This window comes from Vidua chalybeata, chromosome 7, assembly GCF_026979565.1.
Source record: "Vidua chalybeata isolate OUT-0048 chromosome 7, bVidCha1 merged haplotype, whole genome shotgun sequence".
Lineage (NCBI taxonomy): Eukaryota > Metazoa > Chordata > Aves > Passeriformes > Viduidae > Vidua > Vidua chalybeata.
Genome location: NC_071536.1, coordinates 3,253,216 through 3,272,773, shown reverse-complemented (window position 1 = coordinate 3,272,773; position 19,558 = coordinate 3,253,216). Strand labels below are relative to the sequence as shown.

The window sequence follows — 19,558 nt, the reverse complement described above, 5'->3', positions numbered from 1 at the left end:
GTTCTATGCAGTCATTTTGAATGTGGCTGCTCTTGAAAGGACAGTAAAAGAAGCTTCCTTAGGCTTTCACAGAAAGACTAATTTGAATAAGAAAATGAACTTGACCACCAAGCAGAAATCCTTTCAGGTCCCTTGCTCAGCTCCTCTCACAAAAACCTTTCTCAGCCCATATTTAATGTCACAGAATTATGCTGACAGGAAGTTTTTAATTTAAAATGATTTTGTAGAAAATCTTGATGAGGCTGGCTGCTTCATATAATTGAAGAAATTCCAATCTCTGTATGCTCCAGTTTTCTGCAGTGCACCATCAGTGGATATTTAGCAGCACATGCTAGAAAATGGCTAAGACTTGGATTTTTCTGCTGCAGTGGATAAACTCCATGTTCCCAAGGCAGACACTGCTGGTTTTCTCTGCTGTCTGAAGCTTCTCTTCCCTTTTGTCATCTGAAACATTTGTTCTGCCTTTAAAAAATACCCTTGTGCCACCACTTGCCTCTGTTCTTATTTTTGCACCAGTACCATATTGGATTAAAATCGAGGGAAAATAAGGAGATGGCTGCTTAGAATCCAGGCTTGCTGCACTGGTATTTGGAGCACAAAATTGGAAGCTGAGGATTGAAACATGGTAATGACCTGGAGAAAAATAAAGGAGGTGACTTTAGGTAGCTTATGTGAAGAAACCGAGAAGAGTAAATGCAATTTCCCTGCAGTTCCCAGGCTGTTGGACTAGTCTGGGGTTGGTGTGGATATTTGAGTGCCACTCTAGGGGGATTAATAAAGGCCCAGTTTTCTGGTGAATTGCCCACAAATATTGGTGAGCATGGCTGATTCAGGGAGCAACTATGCAAAGTGCATCCTTTGTGGCCTGCCCTAATTATCTTGCATTTTCTTCTAAAGAGAGGAAATAATTTGGTTAAGTGTTTTCCAGAGCACTTTCAGGCATTAAAACGTCCTACAAACACAAGCTAAGATTAGTCAGGTTGTTGGTAATGAAACTTGAGACTGAAGTGGGAGGGATGCTTGCTCTGCTAATACAGCTTGAAGACATAAATTTAGGCAGTAGGAGGAAAACTGTGGCTCAGGAATCCTCCCTTTTTAGCAAAAGTCTCTGTGGCCAACTTCCTAAGTTATGTGTTAAAGCTGTTCCATTTGATGTGTTTATTTATAGCTCTTTCCTCACTGTTAATTCTGCCAGAACTTTTTTCCCACCACTTTTCTATGCCTAAAAAATGGAGAATTTCTCTCCCAGTCTGAGAACCTATTTACTTGAGATGCTGAAAGATGACTTCATTGTGAATTATCTTGTTAATTGTGAATGCAGTGCAAGATTTCTGGCTGGGTTCTGAGGCTCTCCAGAATTTTTAATATATATTTGAGTGACTGGTAATGAGTGGCTTTATTGTTGCTTTAGGAACACAGAGGCAGAATTGTATAAAAGAGGGGAGGAGAGATGTCTTGCTCTCCCAATTGTGTAAATATGTCCTTGCTTATTTGATAGCAGAGGCAGTGTGGTTTAGCTTACCCAGTGTGGTTTTTAATTAGTGATTGGTGACAAGGTAAAACCAAAATACAAAATTAGTTGTAATATGAGGCAGTGATGAATATTCAATTGTCTTGGAGGAAGACTTAAAGTTCTTGAGTGTTTCTTGGACAACCATTGCAGTGAGTGTTCATTAAACCTGGGGATTTTCTTTGACATAAAACACACGTGGATACATCCATCAGCAGGCATTTATTTAATTTTAGCAGGGGTGGAATGTGAAGAGCTGCTGCATGCTTTGCTCCAAGTCCAGCAAATCAAGGAACTAGTGAAATTAAGCCAAGGAAAATAACTTTTATACTTGGAAATGTGATAATTCCTGGCACTTGGTTAAAGTGTATTATAGTGCTAGATGGTGGATAAAGTGCAGTCAGCTGTGTTCTGTTGGATAAATGTGGTGTTAGAGCTCCTGGGGGATATTGGACCATTTTCCCAGTGATTCCTTTCTGGAACAGTTTCTCACTCTGAGTGCATTGCACATTTGACAGGGAACAGTTTCACCAAAGGGTATCACTGTAACTCACCTCTTGCTTCCTGTTCTTCACTAATGGCTTGCTTTACTCATTTTTATCTCTCTATATTCAAAAACAAAAGAGAAATGCTTTTATCTTGCTTTTTTCCCCTATGAAAATCAGTACATGTGCCTTTACTTTCTGGCAAAGCATAGCATGCCTAAAATTGCTTAATAAATCCAGCACACTTCAGAATGGAATTGGAGTGGGAATGGAGAACGGATTTGAAAAGCAGATGAGGAGACAGCAACCTGAAGGAGGATTTTGATGACCTACAGTAGACAAACTAAGTTTTTCTGTGGTTTGGAACAAGCTAGGTAATAGTAAAATTGCTCTTAGTCTTTCTGTAAACTATGGATTGTTTCACAGAACATTTCTTTGTTGGTTTAAGAAATACAAAAAACCTGCATCATATAATGTTAACCAGCCCTCCTGGCCTTCACTGGGGCTGGAGTGCTCAAGGTGCTTTGAGCCAGAGCATCCCTCAGATGTCTCAAATCCCCAGTGTGGACTGGGTACCTGTTTGCTGGTTTGTTATTTTTTTTTTCCCCATGAAAAACCTCAGTAATGGCAACGCCAGGTGCATTTCAGATCACTTGTAAGCATTTCAGCTTCCAAGCACAGCTATTTCAAGAGTTGCAGGCTGTCTGTCATCCCATTCTATTAGCCCTGCTTAAATGTAAGTAGATATTTTATTATGTCATATTTGAAAATTCAGCCATTTTAATAATTCAGTAGAGAGGTTGGCAGAGAGGCAAACGTGTTCCTAGCAGATACATCACAGTAAGATAATTACAATGAAAGAGCCTGCTTGCTCTTCTTGAAGTACACTCTGAAACATGCCCTTGCACACATCATTCCTACTACTCACCAGGATTGCCAGCACAAGTTTGGGAAGATGTGCTCAGTCCTGGAGCAGCATCTAGCAGTGCTCTAGCAAGGGCAGGATTTCTCCAGCTCATTCCAAGGGTCACTGATGTGGTGCTGCCTGCCACGTGCCAGGATTTGTTTCCTACAATGCAAGGTTCCTCTAGCTGGGTATCCCTGTTCCTGTGATCAGGATGGTGGATTTTTCTGGGACTGTTGGCTCTCCTGACTTCAAATTTCTGCTGTAAAAATGTTGGGAGTGCAGGAGGACACGGTGCTCACACACTCCTTGGATCAGATGGCAGCTGGTGGTGCAACCAGCTGAAGTGTTTGATGTAACCCTGTGCTGTTGTTTTAGTCTTGGTGCTTTTCTCTTTTATAAGTATTTGCCTTGTTTTTCCTTTTCTAGATGAGGGCTATTACCAAGGGGGAAAGTTTCAGTTTGAAACTGAAGTTCCTGATGCCTACAATATGGTGGTGAGTATTTGTCATTAGTCTCATAGTTGTCATTTTAGATTTTCTTTGCAGGTAACAGAACCTCAGGGGGAACTTGGCATTGAGACTGAGAAAGGATCTTCTGTCTCTTAATAAAATAAGTCTCTGCAACTGTCTGGCAGAAGCTCTGGGAAATGCAGATGAGTGTCTTCCCTTCTGCTGAGGTTCTGCTCTCTCCACTTAATTATTCATGAGACCTGCATTTAATGATTATTCTCATAAAAAGTTATATATCTAAGAATGAAATAAGTGAACCAAAAGGAAAAAAGGTTGACAGTTGTGTAACTTTCCCCTGCATTCTTCTGCTTTGGTGTCTTACTTTTGGTGTTGGCAGCTCAGAGTTCTTGCAGAGAGGCTGAGGAATGTGTAAGGGAGGACCTGGAGATGAGTTTCAGGGAAGATCTTTGGTTCTTGTTCAGCTGAGCCTAAATTCAGCCTTATCTGTGTGTAGTAGTTGCAGTCACAGCTAGGTTGTGTTGGCAGTTGTGTGGGTTTGGTTGTGGGATGTTTTAAGTTTCCCTTAACTACCAAAGAATTTCATTCTGTGACAGAGGTCACCCTCACTATCTTTTGTGTGTTCATTTAATTCCCTTTGATTTTTGTATTCCAGTTGGTCACCCAAACAACACTGCTGCAGGAAAGTGTTTGCTGTGTGTTAACAGGAGAGCTGAAGTTCAGTTTTGATCTGAGTTTTTTGATTCTCAGTTCCCATAATTAAAAAAGTTTCTGTATTGTTATGGTTCCCTGCTCAGCACTAGCAGGAAAATCTACAGCAAATGTTAATGAAATATTTTTAAATTTGAGCACCTCTTATCCAATACAAAAATAAAAAGTTTTGAAACAATGCAGGAGGTTGGATGTTGGATTGTGGTCAGGCTATGAATGCAGTATTAATCCAAATATTGAGGGAATTCTGCTGAGGCTGTGGTTTAGTTTCCTGCCAGGCAGAATGGGACTGACACAAGTGATGCCTGTTTTCAGGAGAGCTCTGCAGACCTGCCAGGGCAAAAGGAGTGGATATGTGGAATTGTGGTGTAGTGGAGGAGCAGAAAATAAATAAAGAGGGACAATTTGGCAGATTTGGTATTGTGGCCTGCAGCCAAAGCACTCTCAGTGCTTTGCTGTGTGTAGTGTTCACTTTCAGCCAGTCTGAGAAGTTCTTCAGAAACTGCTGGTGGAAGGTGGCAAGAAATACCTCAGGGCTGCAGTGTAGTTCACCCCAGGGACTTGTATACCCCCTAGGGCCTCCTGGGGGAAATGATGCTTTTTACAGACTGTAAAGAGAAGAGCTGCAGTTGTAGGTGGTTCAGCAGAATGCTTTGGGACTAGCTGGTGTCCAGAGAAAACATTTCACATAACATTCATCCCAGATTTCTCTTAGGAGCCACATTCCTTCTCGAGGTAAATTTCTTCACTAGTGAAGACTTACATCTACAGGATACTGATCAAATTAAATACATAAATAATACATAATTTTTAAAAAATTACAAAATCTGTTGGTATACCTGTCCTTTGAGAGTCCTAATTCATCAAGAGCTGAAACTGCTAATTTTAAATGAGGGATCCCAGAGCAGAAGTGGCTGCTTAGAAATGGAGAAGGAAGTGAATGTGGTCACTGCTGTGCCCCCCAGCTGAAGCTGCATCTACCTGTGCAGCTGCTGGTGTCTGGGGGGAAGGAGGAGTTTGAGCAAGGAAATAAATGGATTTGGGGAGCTTTGTTATGTAGAGTGTCACAGGTGCTCAGGTGAAACATCATCCTGAGGAAATCTCTGGATTTGTTGGTCTGGGGAGGGTTCAAAAATGATCTGGAACAAGTTCCAAGGAGAAGTTTTGTCTGAAGATAAATTTTATAGTGGTGCTGCAGTTGTCCTGTCTGTCTAAAAGGGAAAATGGAGAGAGAGAAAAACCTTTGTCTTACTGTCAGGAGTGGGTTTTTCTAACTTCTAGCAATGAAAATCACTTTGAAAGGATAAAGGAATTCTTTTGTTTCCACAGTACAAAAAATGAGACACCAGTTAGTTCACTGTGAGGATTTGGGGATTTTTTAAAAAGAGTTTCTACAAAGCTTTTTTTTTGACTCATCAGTACATTCTGTGTTTGAAGGTGCATATGGTAGAAATTTACTCTTTTATCTTGATCTAATGGCATGGAATAAATTCTGCTGCTTTCCCTCGCTTGAAAACTAGACACCATCTTTCAAAACAATGAGAAAGTGTAGCTAATGCAAAGCTTGTGCTGTTAGAAAACTTCTAAGGTGTTTTGGAGGTCAAAAAGTTTGAGACTGTTTTCTGTGAGCCACTTAATTTTCAAGAATGCCATGTGTGATGTCCCTTGAGTTATTGCACAGAACTGAATTGAGGGAAAGGCAAAATCTGCCTTATCAATCCCAGATCTGTTGTGGTGAGGAGTGGTTGTTTTTTTTTTTTTTTTTTTTGTACAACATCTCTTTTAGGTCTGTTTTTGGTTTCTCAGTGTCATGCATGTTTTATTACCTCTTCCAAGGAGTCTTAATTTAAAAAGTTTCTTAAAAAGGTAATTGGGAAGTTGGGAACAAGATGAGATAAAACACATGATGCTGCCGTGCAAATACAGCTCTTTGAGCTGTTTTGCCTCTTGATTCAAGACATCATTGGAAAAAAGTGGAGGGAGATGGCTCCACATTTATAATCTGGGATTTAATTGAAGTCCTGCAAGGTGCTGGTGTGTGCTGATGGATTCCAGGACACTTCCTATCAGAAATAATCTGCCTGATTGAAAGCTGCAAGTCCTAATGGGGAGAGCAGGGATGGAACAACGTGCTGTTGCTAAGCTACTGGAATTTTTATGTGCCACTCTTCCTTTACTTCACAAAACTAGAGCAAAGGAGACTGTACTTTAAAAATCTGTACTTCAGAACCCCACTATGACATTCAGAAGTTTGGTGATCTTGCCTGTGGCTTTTCATTTTAGTGCCTTCACTGCTGATGCATTTCTGTTCAGTTGTGAACAGGAGGGTCTGTATTTAAAATAAGCTATTTATTTATCATTAGTTATTTCTTTGTTATCTTTGCATCCTCTGCTGTTTTTTAACAAATCCCTGATTTGGACAAGCCTTGGTGAAGTTTTTTGGTTTAAATTAGTGTCTTAATAGTTAAGTATGAAGAAACTGAATGACTTAAAGGGTTTTGTTTTCCCTGAAGGAGTAAATTTTCTTGGCTTTCTTAAAAGTGATTTTTTTCTAAGGAAAAGCCTAATACCAAGCCTGGTTTTTATGAAGAGTTTAGAAAAGCTAAAAGGGCAGAGAAGTCTGTTTTGGCTCTTGCAGATAATGCATCATTGCCCTAAACATACAAGCCCAGGCTGTGAATATCAAATATATTTGCCTTTTTCTGTTTTATGAGTTATAACAGGGTTTTATCTTAGAGGATAACACAGTAATTTATTTTCTCTCCTGGCAGCCTCCAAAGGTAAAATGTTTGACAAGAATCTGGCACCCAAACATTACAGAGACAGGAGAAATCTGCCTAAGGTAGGAACAACGTTCTGTTGGAGTTTTGTAACCTTGGAGGTTTCTCTGTTTGGTAAAATATTGGATGTAACTGTCATGACAGTGGTTTTTTGTGCTGATTCTGCATGTAACTTTTAGGAGCATAAAAACCTACTCACAGTCTCATTCTTGCTGTGCTGTAGGGACCATGGAGAGCCTGGCTTTTCAGGTTCAGACTTAGTGTTTTCTTCTACTTGTAGAACAAAAAATGGGGTAAAAATGTAAACTCTAGCCTAAACAAAATGTAGTTTTGTTTCCCTCATAACTGAATCATCCTCAGGCCCTGAGGGAGGCTTTGAGGCTTTACCTTTTATTGCCCAAGTGTGTTTAAGAGCTTGAAAATTCTTTTTGTTTCAAAAAGGAAGGAAGAAAGTGTTCCTTAAACTTTGACAGTAATTATTCTTTGTTTGCCATTTGTTAAATTTAATATTTCATATCCACTGATCAGACACATGTGCCAGTTATAACAAAGCAGGGTTGGGGTCAGGATAAGTCAGGATATGAAACCTGAAAGCTTTACCTTGCCAGAGAGGCTTCTCTTGCTGGGTGAGTTTCCTTGATAGTAAATGTTTCCTCTTCCAAATGAATCTGTAAAACTCTGCAATTCCATCCTCAACACCTGATGGTGAAATTGGCCAGAAACCAAACAGAAACAGCAGTGAGAAGCCTGCCTGTCATTTTTCAAGTTAATGGCACACAGAAGGAAAGGCAGATGAAGCAGAAGCAAAGCCCATAAGTGGAATTGAAAGCTGTTCTGAAAATCCAGCCTGGTTGTCACCATGTGTAGCAAATCAGTGCTTAAAGAGAAGTTGATTTTTTCCTCTAGATGGAGAAATCATTTTAGTGCTGTGTTGAAAGTCCTGGTGAAAATGAAGTTTTTTATTGCCTTCCCTAGGCAGGTCAGGCTCATCAGCATTAAGAAACTTAAATGTTCTGAGTGCAGGTAAAGGAATGAACAGGTGAGGTGTTTGAACCAGGGAGCAGCAAATACCAGGCACCAAACCAAAGCTGAAGCTCCAGCTGTAGCACAGCATCTTCTGAGCTTCACATTCATAAAATCCCAGAGTGGTTGGGCTTGGAAGGGACCTTAAAGCTCCTTCCATCCCACCCCCTGCCTTGGGCAGGGACACTTCCACTATCCCAGGTTGCTCCAAGCCCCATCCAGCCTGGCCTGGAGCACTTCCAGGGATGGGGCAGCCACACTTTTCCATCTCTTGAAATGGTTTTAATTATAAGAGAGGAATGTGGTGTTTGGAGCATCATAATTCTAATGAAGTGGAAGCATGCTTTCTGCATCTGCACTGAAACAGTTTGGATTGTCAGATTCCTCAACATATCCAACCCTGGAAATGTCTGGCACTAGATGGAAAAACTAAAATAACTTAATTGCTTTATGCCTGTCAGAGAATGCATTCTATGTATAGTATCTGCAATCAACTTACACAAGAGTCTTTGCATTAAAATAGCTTCAGTTGTTTTTAAAAGCAGAAAATCATCAGTGCTTTTCCCCCACATACCTCATGCTGTGGTATGTGTTGGTTTGATAATCATCCCTGGATGAAAACATTCTAAATAGTTAAGCTTGTGGGCAGGAAAAGTGGTATTTTTCTGTGCTTTATGTTACCCTGGGCCATATTATTAATGACAGATCCTAATTAGGTCTGGCCCATACTGGATATCACCTGCACTGCACATGTGGATAGAAAAAATGGAGGTTTCTCCAGACTGATCTTCTCCTTACAGTAAATTGTAGTCACTTAAGCTGCAGACTGGGTCAGCTGGAGTTCCAGAAGGTTTTACACTTACTGGAATCATGCAGTTCCTACCTCATGGAATGTTTTTAAAAAGATCTCTTTAGGATGTGTGTATTTAATAAGAAAAAAAATCCTCAGAGCATTCTGCCATGCAGGAGTTACTCACAGAATGAGAAGATTTTTGTTGAAATGAAAGCTGGGCAGCTGACTGGTCACATCAGGGGCTGTTTTGGTTACTGAAAGTTGAAAAGCAGTGGTTTTCAGTCTGCCTGTAGGAACCCAGATTGAGGTATGATTTGTAATCATAGGCTGGGAGGTCTCCCTAGATCTGGGGAAATGTTCTGTTGAGGGGCTTTAATGGTCATTCCCAATCTATAGGAGAAAGAGGGTGCTGCTCTAAAACCAATTCTATCAGCAAATGAGGAGTATCATGCCAAAGGGACACTTCTGTGTCTTCCCTGCTTTCCTGCCAGAGTGCTCTGGGAGGTACAGGTGTCTCCTCAGTCTGGCTGTGGTGTTCCAGCTGGAGCTGAGCCAGGAGAGCTCTGAGGCCTTGGGAAGCTGCAGGGCTGTCCATGAGGCTTAGCTCATGCTCAGGTGCTCTGTCACTGAATATTTTTATGATTTTATTTGGTGTGTTAACTTCCCCCTCGCTTGGAATTTCCCAGTGAGGTGTGTGGAGAGGCAAATGGAAGCACTGCTGCACAATTTGATAAGGAGCAGACAAAAAGCAAGCTTCTTTTGCTTTTGTCATATGGAGACAAACTGCAGCCACAAGATGTTATTTTGAACGTTGCACAAGTGCTAATGGCATATTTTATCTTCTGAAAGGCACAGAAATAAGATGAGCAGCACACTTCAGGTGGAATGGGCTTGTCCAGGCTGATCATCCTGTTCCCTAGGATCTCTGCACTGAACAAGGATTGAATTTCCTTGGATATAAACTTGCCGTGTTCATTAGATAACTACATAACCTGTATGATCTAGTCATCTGCTGTAATTTAAAAATTACTGAATACCTGTCAGCCTGGAAATTGCTAAAACCTTATAGTTTAAGACTATTTCACTTGAACCCTGTCATTTCAGTAGCAGAAGCTGCTGCTGGTGGTGAATTTTTGTGCTTTGCTGTGTGAGTTGTTTTAGGTGACTCCTTACAGAGGAAGGTGTGATTGTGAAATGATGCTTCAAGGAGTTTCTTAGAGTTTTTTTCATTCAGATTATTACTTTTCTGAGCAAGACTTCAGCTTATTTCTCAACTGTGCTCTGACCCCCAGTATATCTCCTTCTCATAACTGCTGAGGTTTGGATCTGAAAGGTCCAGAAATGCCTGAGCACCTCCATGGTTTCCACTTGCAAATAGGTCAGCAGCTTCACTGGGCTTAATATGTACCATAATATAGGAAATTCTGTATTTTGTATGTTAATATTCATATTAAAATGCAAGTAATATTTTATAATACATATATTCTATACTTATTTATGGATTTTATTTATATATTTATCTATATCTATATCTCTTTCTCTAAATATATATAAAAAAATCCAAATATATATAAATAATATATAAATTATATAATATATAAAAATTTATTTTATAAGTTTTTCCTCCAGAGTAGACAGACTAAAACTCTTTACCTGTAGGAAGCTGAAGTCCTTTCACACAATAGAGGATGATGATCCTCTCTTTGCTAATTAGATATCCCTCCCTAAAACATCCTTTTTTGGATTGGTTTATGCCAGTTTTGGTGAGAGATGGGTCATCCTGCAAGGCTGTCTCTTCACCAGAGATCCACATGTTCTAACATGTATCAGGGAATAAAAAAAGGGTTCAGTGTTGAGCCTGTCACAAGCATTTCTGTCACACTTGTGCTGCTGGAGGAAAATAATTCAGGTGTTCTGACAGAGGTTGAGCTCAGATGGGGAGTTCTGTAATGACACTGTGTAGAAGGCAATTTTAGGCAGACATCCCAACTCCTGGGGTTTAAAATTCCATTACCTGGATATAAATAGTGCAAGAATTAGATCTTATCTTGCAATTACATCCTAATGTTTTCTGAGAAGGTTTCTGACAAAGGCAGTTGAAGCAGAAGTTGCTCTGTATAATCTGTGTGTCTTTTTTTTTCCAGTTTGTTGAGAGAACACTCAATTGATGGCACTGGCTGGGCCCCAACTAGAACCTTAAAGGTACTGTTTCTTTTTGGAAAAGTCCATCAAACTGAATACATCTTTAAAAATCCTTTCCTGGCCTTGGAAAGAATCAGCTCATGTGGTTTGCTCAGGAACAGGTTTTTGAGGTGAGGTTTTTGTCCTTCAGCAAGTGTTGGTGGCAGCAGTGGAACAGGTACAGTGCTGATTGTAGGAATGTTGGGAGTTCTGGCGTGGCTGCACACAGCCTGCTCTGATCCAAGGTTTTGGAGGTTGGTGTGACTCTTGAGAACCCACACTCTGTAAGGTGTGCTGCTTTCCACCCAGGCAGCAAACACAAGAGCATCCTGTGAACAGCAATCCATAACCCTGGTAATTTCCATGGGATTGATACTCCTGACAAAATCAGTGCAGAGCACTGAGCAGGCCATTTATCTTCCTGTTGCTGTTCCCAGGAATGCTGCCAGAATTGTTTCTTGCAGAGCTTTAACAGCATTAGGTGGATAAAGGGTACACATCAGGTGTTTGTCTCTTTCAAAAAGCAAATTGAAAACGACCTTTATCTGATACTTGGTTTGCTCTTTGGCACTATGAATGAGATCTGTGACTTTCTTAATCTGTAAAACATCTCCTGAGGTGAGCGTGTGATATTGTGGAAGTAAAATGAGTGTTTTGTTTGGTGGATTTTCTTAAGCAGTCTTTCCCTGTTGTTTTTTCATCAGTTGGTGTGATTTTGTTTTGCCCTTTGTGTTTATTTTTCATCTTGGGTTAAATCAAGGCACTGAGTAATTTAACTAGTTAATTTACCAGTTCTGTTCCTGTCCCTGTACTTTCATTCAGATAAAGTTTTACGCTTCAGCCATTAAAAAAATTAATACAAGTGGACAAGAAACCCAAAAGACAGGAGCTTTTTCTGTGATTGTTGAAATGAAAGATTCAGCAAGAGAAAAGGAATTAGTAGCTTAACTTCAAAAAGACAAAATCAGATGTCCTCCTTGGATTTTTGTATTTTTGACCATTGAAGGACCACAGTTGTGAGCTCACTTTTTACAGGTTTTCATCACCACAAGGGGAGCAGTGAGAATTTGCACAGAAGCACTGTGGGCAGGAATCCAGTCTTAGCCTGTTATGCACTTGAAAGTCAGTATTTAATTTGTCAAGAATATGAAGTCAACCTGGTTTTCTGGAAGAATAGCACCCAGACTTACCCAATAAAGCACTCTGAACTACTCCTAAAGAATTAAATTGAGAGTGGGCATGTCCTTCTACCACAAAAACTGTTCCAAGGGCATTAGAAAAGCCATCCAAATAGAGAATACACATGAGAAGCTCCATGCACAAACCATGCTGAATGCAGCTGCATGTGTGGAGCTTGTGTGCTTAACCCTTTAGAAGGCTCAAGATTTTGATTGTGTCTCAGTTTTGAATCCTTGTGGTGACAGCAGAGCTTTATGAAAAATCCTTCAAAATAAACTGCTGTGACCTTTACAATATTTTTTTTAGTATCAAATGGGTAGAAATGTGAAGAAACTTTCTGAAATAAAAATGAAAATCTGCTAAATTGTCTGGAAAACTTACCTCATAACATTTATTTTTAACAGTGTGGAGGATTCTTCAAGAGGGGGGAAGACCTAACTCAGTTTTGTTTCCCAGCATTTTTTTGCACTTGGCATCATCTCATCCATGATTGAATTCTCTTCAGGTTACCAAGTGCTGAGCTTTATCTTTTTTCCCTTTGTGCTTGGGAACACGTTTCCATGGACCACTGTGCAGAGCAGCCTGTGTGTGAGTGAAGGCACTAAAGAATGTGCTATTCCCGAATTCCTGCATTAGATGCTTTTTGAAATCAGGTTCTGAGCAGAGTTGGGCTCTTACCCTGAAACAGGTTTAAAACATTAACCTGCCAGCCTGTCTATATATGCACTGTTAAAATCACTTTCTTTTTATTCATAGAAGCACTCCAGAATCCCAAACCCTTGGATAATTTCTGGTGGTGGTTGGTGTCCAGGCTGTGGATTGTGTGAACACTGCTGCAGTGCTTTCTGGCTGATCTTTGTGTTCCTTCTGCTCCTTTGTAGCTAAACATGAGTTTACTAAGCTAAACAGGAGCTTACTTACCTTTCAGATTCCATTCTGTCACATTCTGCATCATTTTATTGCATACTTTCCTCTCTAAAGCAGCTTATTCACAAAGCTGGAAACTGCTGCAGTTACTTTGGGCCCTGCTCAGAGTGTCTGAACTTGCTTTTCTCCTGTTTTTAGGTGTGATGGTCAAAATGAAAGTTTCCCAGGAAGAAAGCAAATAGATGGCTTTAATTCCATTTTATTCTCAGGTTTTTTTAATGTCACTGGAAGTACCAGCTTTTAAATACCTCATATGACTTCACACTGTTGCTGTTACTCTGCTACTCTGCTTTGTACCCTTCAGTAATTTCAATTTCAAACTCCTCAGTGCTTCAGTAGCTCCTTTTAGACCTCAATATGTACCTTATTTGCCAGGATTATCATCTGCTTAGCTCAGTTAGTTCTCCTTAATTTTCCTCAGCTTTGTCCTAAATGCTTGTTTTCATTTTGCTCTGAAAACATCTCAGGTGATTGATTTTAAGAACTGAACAAGTGGATCTGTATTTTAAATGCCTGACTGGTTCTAAAAGTCAGGCTCCTTCTGCAGTTACCTCTAACTAACTGCAACTGGAAATGGGTTCATAAATCAGTGGCTGATTGATGGACCTGAAAAATAATCAAAGCACACTTGGGCAACTCTGTGGAGGGCTGAGCATATGAACATTAAAACCAGTGTTTAAAAATGTATGATGGATGTTCTCAGGGAATATTTGTCCTTTTTCTTCTTTTTGTAGCTGTGTTCTCACAGAGATCCAGCTGGTCTCAGCTAGCTGGGTGGTTTTCTGGAGGCTTTCCATGTTTGTTAGGTGTATGTGCATTTCAGTTTTTCACTCACATAGTTCCAAGTGCTGGGTTTTGTCATTTTTGTCTTCTTGCTCTCAGGAGAGCCAGGGGCAGGAAACATCCAGGTAGTCTTAAACTACAGATCTGCAGACAGCTTTTCATGCCCACCTACAGGAAACCACTGTTTTTTCAGGAATTTCTCTGCCATAACTCCAGAGTCTAGGTTAATAAGTATCTGTCTGTGCTATTAGATTACCTGATCTAAAAGGAATTAAGACTCATTTCCAGTAAACTGTTGCTACTTGGAGTTGATCCTTAGGAGCCTTGCTTATTTAATTAGTGTTTTAATTCTAAATGGCAGCTCTTTGTCCTGTTTGGTTCACTGGTTCTGCCCTTGTCTTCAGGCAGTGGAATGACTTCATTTGGAATCATCCAAATGCCAAACTCATCTCTTGGAGAAATAAATCAGATGGTCCTGACTTCATTTTTCCAGTTTACCTCAATGTTTAAGCATCAACCTGAGGAGTTTTGAAAGTACAAAACTTTCACCCATCATCTTAAGGAAAATAGACGGTCTGCTGTCAAAATCATCTGTAATTAGTGTAGAGAAATGTTTGAAACAGACAATAAAGTAACTGTCACTGTCTTGAGGATGAAGGGAAAAAAGAAACCTGTATGCTTTATGTTACATTAATTCTTGTTGCTCAGGCTGTTTTTCTCAGCATTATGATAACATTGTACAGCTATTGATTTATTCAAATCCTCTTCTGGAGCTGGTCTTTTTATGTGTCTTCCTCACCTCTAAAAAGTGAATAAGCCCCAGACAAAAACTTCAGACCCAGTATTTGGAAAGAGAAGCTATAAACTGCTGAAGACAATCTTCTGTGTAGATCTGACATTTTCTTAAATGTCTTATTTTTTCTTAAAATAAGCTTCGGGAAGTATTTTTCCAAGGATATATTGTGTTGTATTTTGACTTCATTATAAATTTGCTTTATCAGTATTGTAAGATGTGATTTATTTCTTTCTCCTCCATACATGCCCAGACTGGTGAAAATACACAGCTCAGTGTCTTCTAATAGCCTTTGCTTCAGAAAAGACTTGCAAAATTTTAATTTTCTGTCTTTATTGTCCTCTGGCAAAACCAAATCTTTGGTTTAGGTACAGTAGCTGCTCTTCTGAACATGTGAGTGAGGAGAGCTGAGATACCTCAGTAAGTGTAATTAAACCATGCTTGTTCTCCCCAAACTGTTGATTTCTGAATATTCAATTGCAGTCAGCTTTAATGCACTGAGCACACTGGTCTCTAGAGGGTGATGGCTTCAGTGTTCTAATCACTGTGGTGTAGTTCATTAAGAAGCTATCAGAGAATTCCCCAGGGAACAATTTCCACAGGATTATCCACTTGCCCTGCAGTAACCACGGGGACAAATGTCAAGGAGTCAGTGACAAAGTGAGGGATGGGAGAGGAGTGCTCTGCATGCTTGGCACTTCACAGCTGCCTTGGTCTGGGACAGGAACAGCCTGGAATTGGTCCTGTTTTCTTTCCCCTCCTATATTTAAGTAGAAAAGAAATGGTTTTCCAGCCTTCCTCCTTGTTTTGTGTTTGCTAACTGGAGCAGTTTATGCCTTTTAAGTTACCCAAAGCCCCGTGGGGAGCTGCTGTTGTGTTTGGGTGGGAAGCACAGGCAGGGATGACAGACACATGACAACTGAGGTGGCTTTTGTGGGTGGCTGAAGAAAGGTGGCATTCACTTTATCATCTTATTCTAGGTGGAAACAATGTTTTTCAACTTTTGCAAGATTAGAGAGGAGCAGGAGAGGAAAGATAAAAAGAGATTTTATTTGGGAGGAGACAGTTTAGGAGAGAAGAAGGTTTTTCATAAGCTAAAAAGTGCCTATGTCTCTGGAAGGAAAACGTTTTTGTTTTATCCCCAGGACCAGTGATTATTTGGTGGGGTGGGATGAAGTGTGCTTGGTTTTTTAGGCTGCAGTGAGGAGGGGAAGCTGGGCTTGTTTTTAACAGCTAGTGGAAGAAGGGAAGGGAGGAGGAAAACCACTTTGAGGTGGTAAATAGGCAGACACAACAGCAGAGAGCTGCCCCAGGACTTGGTCATGCATGGCCTGGACCAGAGCAAGCTGGATTTTACAGGGGCATTTCCAGCCCTTTTTAAAACAAACCAAAAAAATTTGCTTCAAACATGTGCTTGTATAAATGACTGCTGCTCCTTTTGTTCATTTGACTGGGTCAAATTGTTTGTTTATAAAGAATGGTTTAGCAATGAGCTTTGTTTTGTTCAGTCTGTTAGATCAGAAATGCTTCTTGGCTCTCTTAAGGGAATTTCTTTGATTGGAAGTTTGCTAGGTGCTTTTGTCTGGTTTGCTCTCTTCTTAAATTAATCTATTGAATATACTTTGCCCGTTAAAGGAAAATCTTAATGTAATCTTAATTAATTCTATACCTCAGAAACATTGAGGTAAACTGGAAAATGTTAATTTAATCTTAATTTACAGTTTCCATGTTTGCTCTCTGTCCAGAAGTGTCTTGTGGTTGTCTTTCTGAACCCCTTGTCCGTGGCATGGTTTCAGTGGCATTGCTTTTGTGAAGTGGCTCTGAGAGCTGTCACTTGGCAATGTCAGTGACTGAGTTAGGACCTCCTAGAAATGCAAAGCTTTGAGACTCCCTGGCCTCAGGAGAGGCTGTTTCAAAAGCTGCATTGAGGATTTTGAGTCACTGCTCTTGAACTTCAGACACTGCTGCAGCAGCAGCATTTTCTCCTCGTTTGGCATGCCGTAAACAAATCTGTTGCCAGGGGTTTAGTGTAACTTTTCACTCCCATGCAGCACAAAAATAGTGCAGAATGAAAAGGGACAATTATAAAGGGGTGTTTACAGCAGTCAGTTGATCTTCTGACTTGCTTGTGTTGACTTCCCCATGCTCCAGCCCAGGATGGTGGCAGTGCCATGGAGCAGAGTGTGCTTCCCTCATTATTCTGTGTTCCCCTCACCCACTGTGGGTTTAACCAGGTGCTGCTGTGCTTGGGAGCCCCAGTTCCTGATTTCAAATACCATCATTGCCTCCGCTGAACTAACAGAACAGATGTGAATTAAATCCATTTGCATATCCAAGACCTGCCTTGGACTCCCAAAGGCATCTGACCCACAGGTGACATCTGAGCTGATGGCAAACCTCTGGGACACCACACAGGGACAGCCTGGGCAGGCTGGAGCAGGAGCCAGATAAAGCAGCTCGAGGAATGTGGCAGCCCAGGCTGCAGGTCCAGCACAAAAAGCAGGTTTGCTGCAAAAGCAGAGGCTCTCAGCTTTGCCCTGTGGCTGCCCCTCAGCAGTGGTGCCCTTGTGCTCTGTAACTTTGATGGTAAACCCAGAGCAGAAGTCTCAGAAAAGCAGCTTTGTAAAGGAAGCAGCTTTGTCAGGTGCAGATGTCTGATCTTGTACAAGTGGGGTCTCACTGAAGTGCACCACTGTCAAGGTGTGCACCATGAACATTTTCAGGGTCACCTGCCATGCTCCTCCCTGTGAAAATCACCTTTAAAAACTCCTGCACGTGGGCTTAACTTTGTTTTCAGGCTATTTAAGCCACAAGTTCAATAAATATTTGAAGCCAAGCTTGACGCCTTATTACACTGAAGGGGAACAGAAGTTTTTGAGCTGTTAAATGTGACAAGATCTTCAGTGGCTTGTACATCCTTTTAGTTCCTTGGGAAAACCCAAAGCAAGCATCTAGGCCAGTGCTTATCTGCATGCAGCCAACAGCTCTGCTGAAGTCAGCAGTGCAGGGTGATTATTTCTGCAGTTCAACAGTGGTGAGTTTTTCACATACCAAATACTTGCTTCACTTTTGCTCATCTGTTCCATCCCACTTCCCTTTCTCAATATCCTAGACTTAAATCCAGGCTAGCCTCAAGCTCATTACAAAAAGCAATTGTCCTCTGGTAGTAATTTAGCATTATTTCTTATGGAGCCATGCAAGGGTATAAAATGAATCCAGCAAATCATAAAACTTGAATAGATGGAAACATCAAAAATGGTATTAAGACTATCACAAGTAAATTATTCAGTAAGAATAGTAATCCTGTTATGCTTTTTGGTGTCTAGAGTGGCAGTGGAGATGTACAGCATTCTGACAACTTGTGCCTGTACAAAGGTTTTTGTTGGTTTTTTTTTTTTTTTTTTTTTTTTTTTTTTTTTTTTTTTGTTTGATGTTTCCTTCTTTGTTTTTTAATAGAACTCTGTAAAACCAGCCCAAATGAGTCAAGCACCCCAAAGCATTAAAACCAGGGTCCAGCAAATAAGAATTTGGGAACAATTGATTATATAATGGGAAAATATGACATCAGATCTCCTTTTTGAGCTGAAGCATTTAGTTGTGTGAGGTATTGGAGCTTGTATTGGACAAGAAGGAGTTTTGTGTGCAGAGAGCTCTGCTGGTGTCTGGGGAGCTTCTGGCAGAGCAGGGGGGTCAGCACTGTTCAGAGTAAGGAGAAGACGATGTCCTGAGGATTTTGGAAGGCACTGACTTGCTCCTGGTTTGTTCCTTCTCAGCCATGCTGGTGCTTGAACAGCTGTGGAGAGTTTGTACCCCTGGGAATGCAGGTTTGGCATTCAGGAGTTAGAAATGGCCAGACCTCAGAGTACTCAGGTGGCCTTGTACCTGTTCAGGATGGTTTTAATGCTCAGTGTTGTGGTTCTGCAGCACATTCTGCAACTGCAGCCTGCTGTGCCATGGTGCAGGTAGAAAGCAACTTCTGAAAATGTCATTTTTCCCTGCAACTCTGCCTCCCTGAAGCACAATACAGCCTTGGAGGGCAGCAGTGGAATGGGATCCTGACCTCTGGGCGCAGAGGGGTTGCCCAGAGCTGCTGAGCACCCTCTGATCCCTGGATGTGGGAGAATCAAGTGGAAATTGAGACCTTCCTGCCTTTTGCTGCTCTCCATGCCAACAAATCTTCCTTTAATCTGTGACTTTGGCACATCACTGCACTGTACTAATTATTTATCCCAAGGATTAATACAGGTGTCCTTAATACCATGCTCTGCTGGCCTCTGCTGTGCCTGGTGTCTGTTCCAGCAGCTGAACAAGCACAGAAGCTTAAATAAAGTGTGAAACAATGATTTCCATCCCTTCTTTGAAACAATTGAATAATAAACTAATTAAAATTGAAATGTTCAATTTCTCCTGCTTGCCAGGGAACTGGCAGAGTTGTTCTTTGGGAGTGAGGATGACTGCTCAGCACTAGAGTCTTAAAAATTACAGATAACTGGAATGAAATGTCTGGGTCACCCCTTTTGTGCAGTTTATGTATCAGTGCTGCCACGTTGGAAAGTTGCTGCCTTTGCCACACTTGAGAAGGTGCTGAGGCTGGAAAGGCTGACAGTGCCATCCCTGCTGGGCAGATGGATGTTTTAAAAGCAGATAAAGTGAGTGGGTCGTTTGTGCAAGAGCAGAGGGAAATTGGATCGTGGGAGGCCGTTGGCTGCGGAATGCTGACATCGTGTCTTGTTCATTAGGGTGTAATTGGACAGTGTCCTTAAGGGATATGGATTTCTGTGGTCCACACTCTCAGCACAGGGCCCAGAACAGGAAACAAGCTCAAATATACTCATTTATTGAAGTTCTTTGCTGTGCACAGGAAGTTTGGTACTTTGAGGCTTTATCTTTATTGTAAATTTAACTGTGGAATGACTGGAGACATGTGCTTACGTAAGAATAGTATTTCTCTGTACTCCTACTGCAGCTCACCCTCTTTTCTCTCATATTTTGACAGTTTCAAGTATTTGTTTGACCCCT

At 40.9% G+C, this 19,558-nt stretch overlaps 1 protein-coding gene across 5 annotated transcripts in view; it reads left to right on the top strand.

The window, feature by feature from the left end:
* The window catches only part of UBE2F (ubiquitin conjugating enzyme E2 F (putative)), a 56,240-nt gene that overhangs the window by 13,922 nt on the left and 22,760 nt on the right, over positions 1-19,558 (top strand). For all 5 annotated transcript variants that reach the window (XM_053947161.1, XM_053947159.1, XM_053947162.1 and 2 more), the window contains exons 5-7: positions 3,329-3,396; positions 6,852-6,922; positions 10,821-10,878. In XM_053947161.1, the coding sequence (XP_053803136.1) occupies positions 3,329-3,396; positions 6,852-6,922; positions 10,821-10,878 (197 nt within the window). The remainder of the gene's footprint in view (positions 1-3,328; positions 3,397-6,851; positions 6,923-10,820; positions 10,879-19,558) is intronic.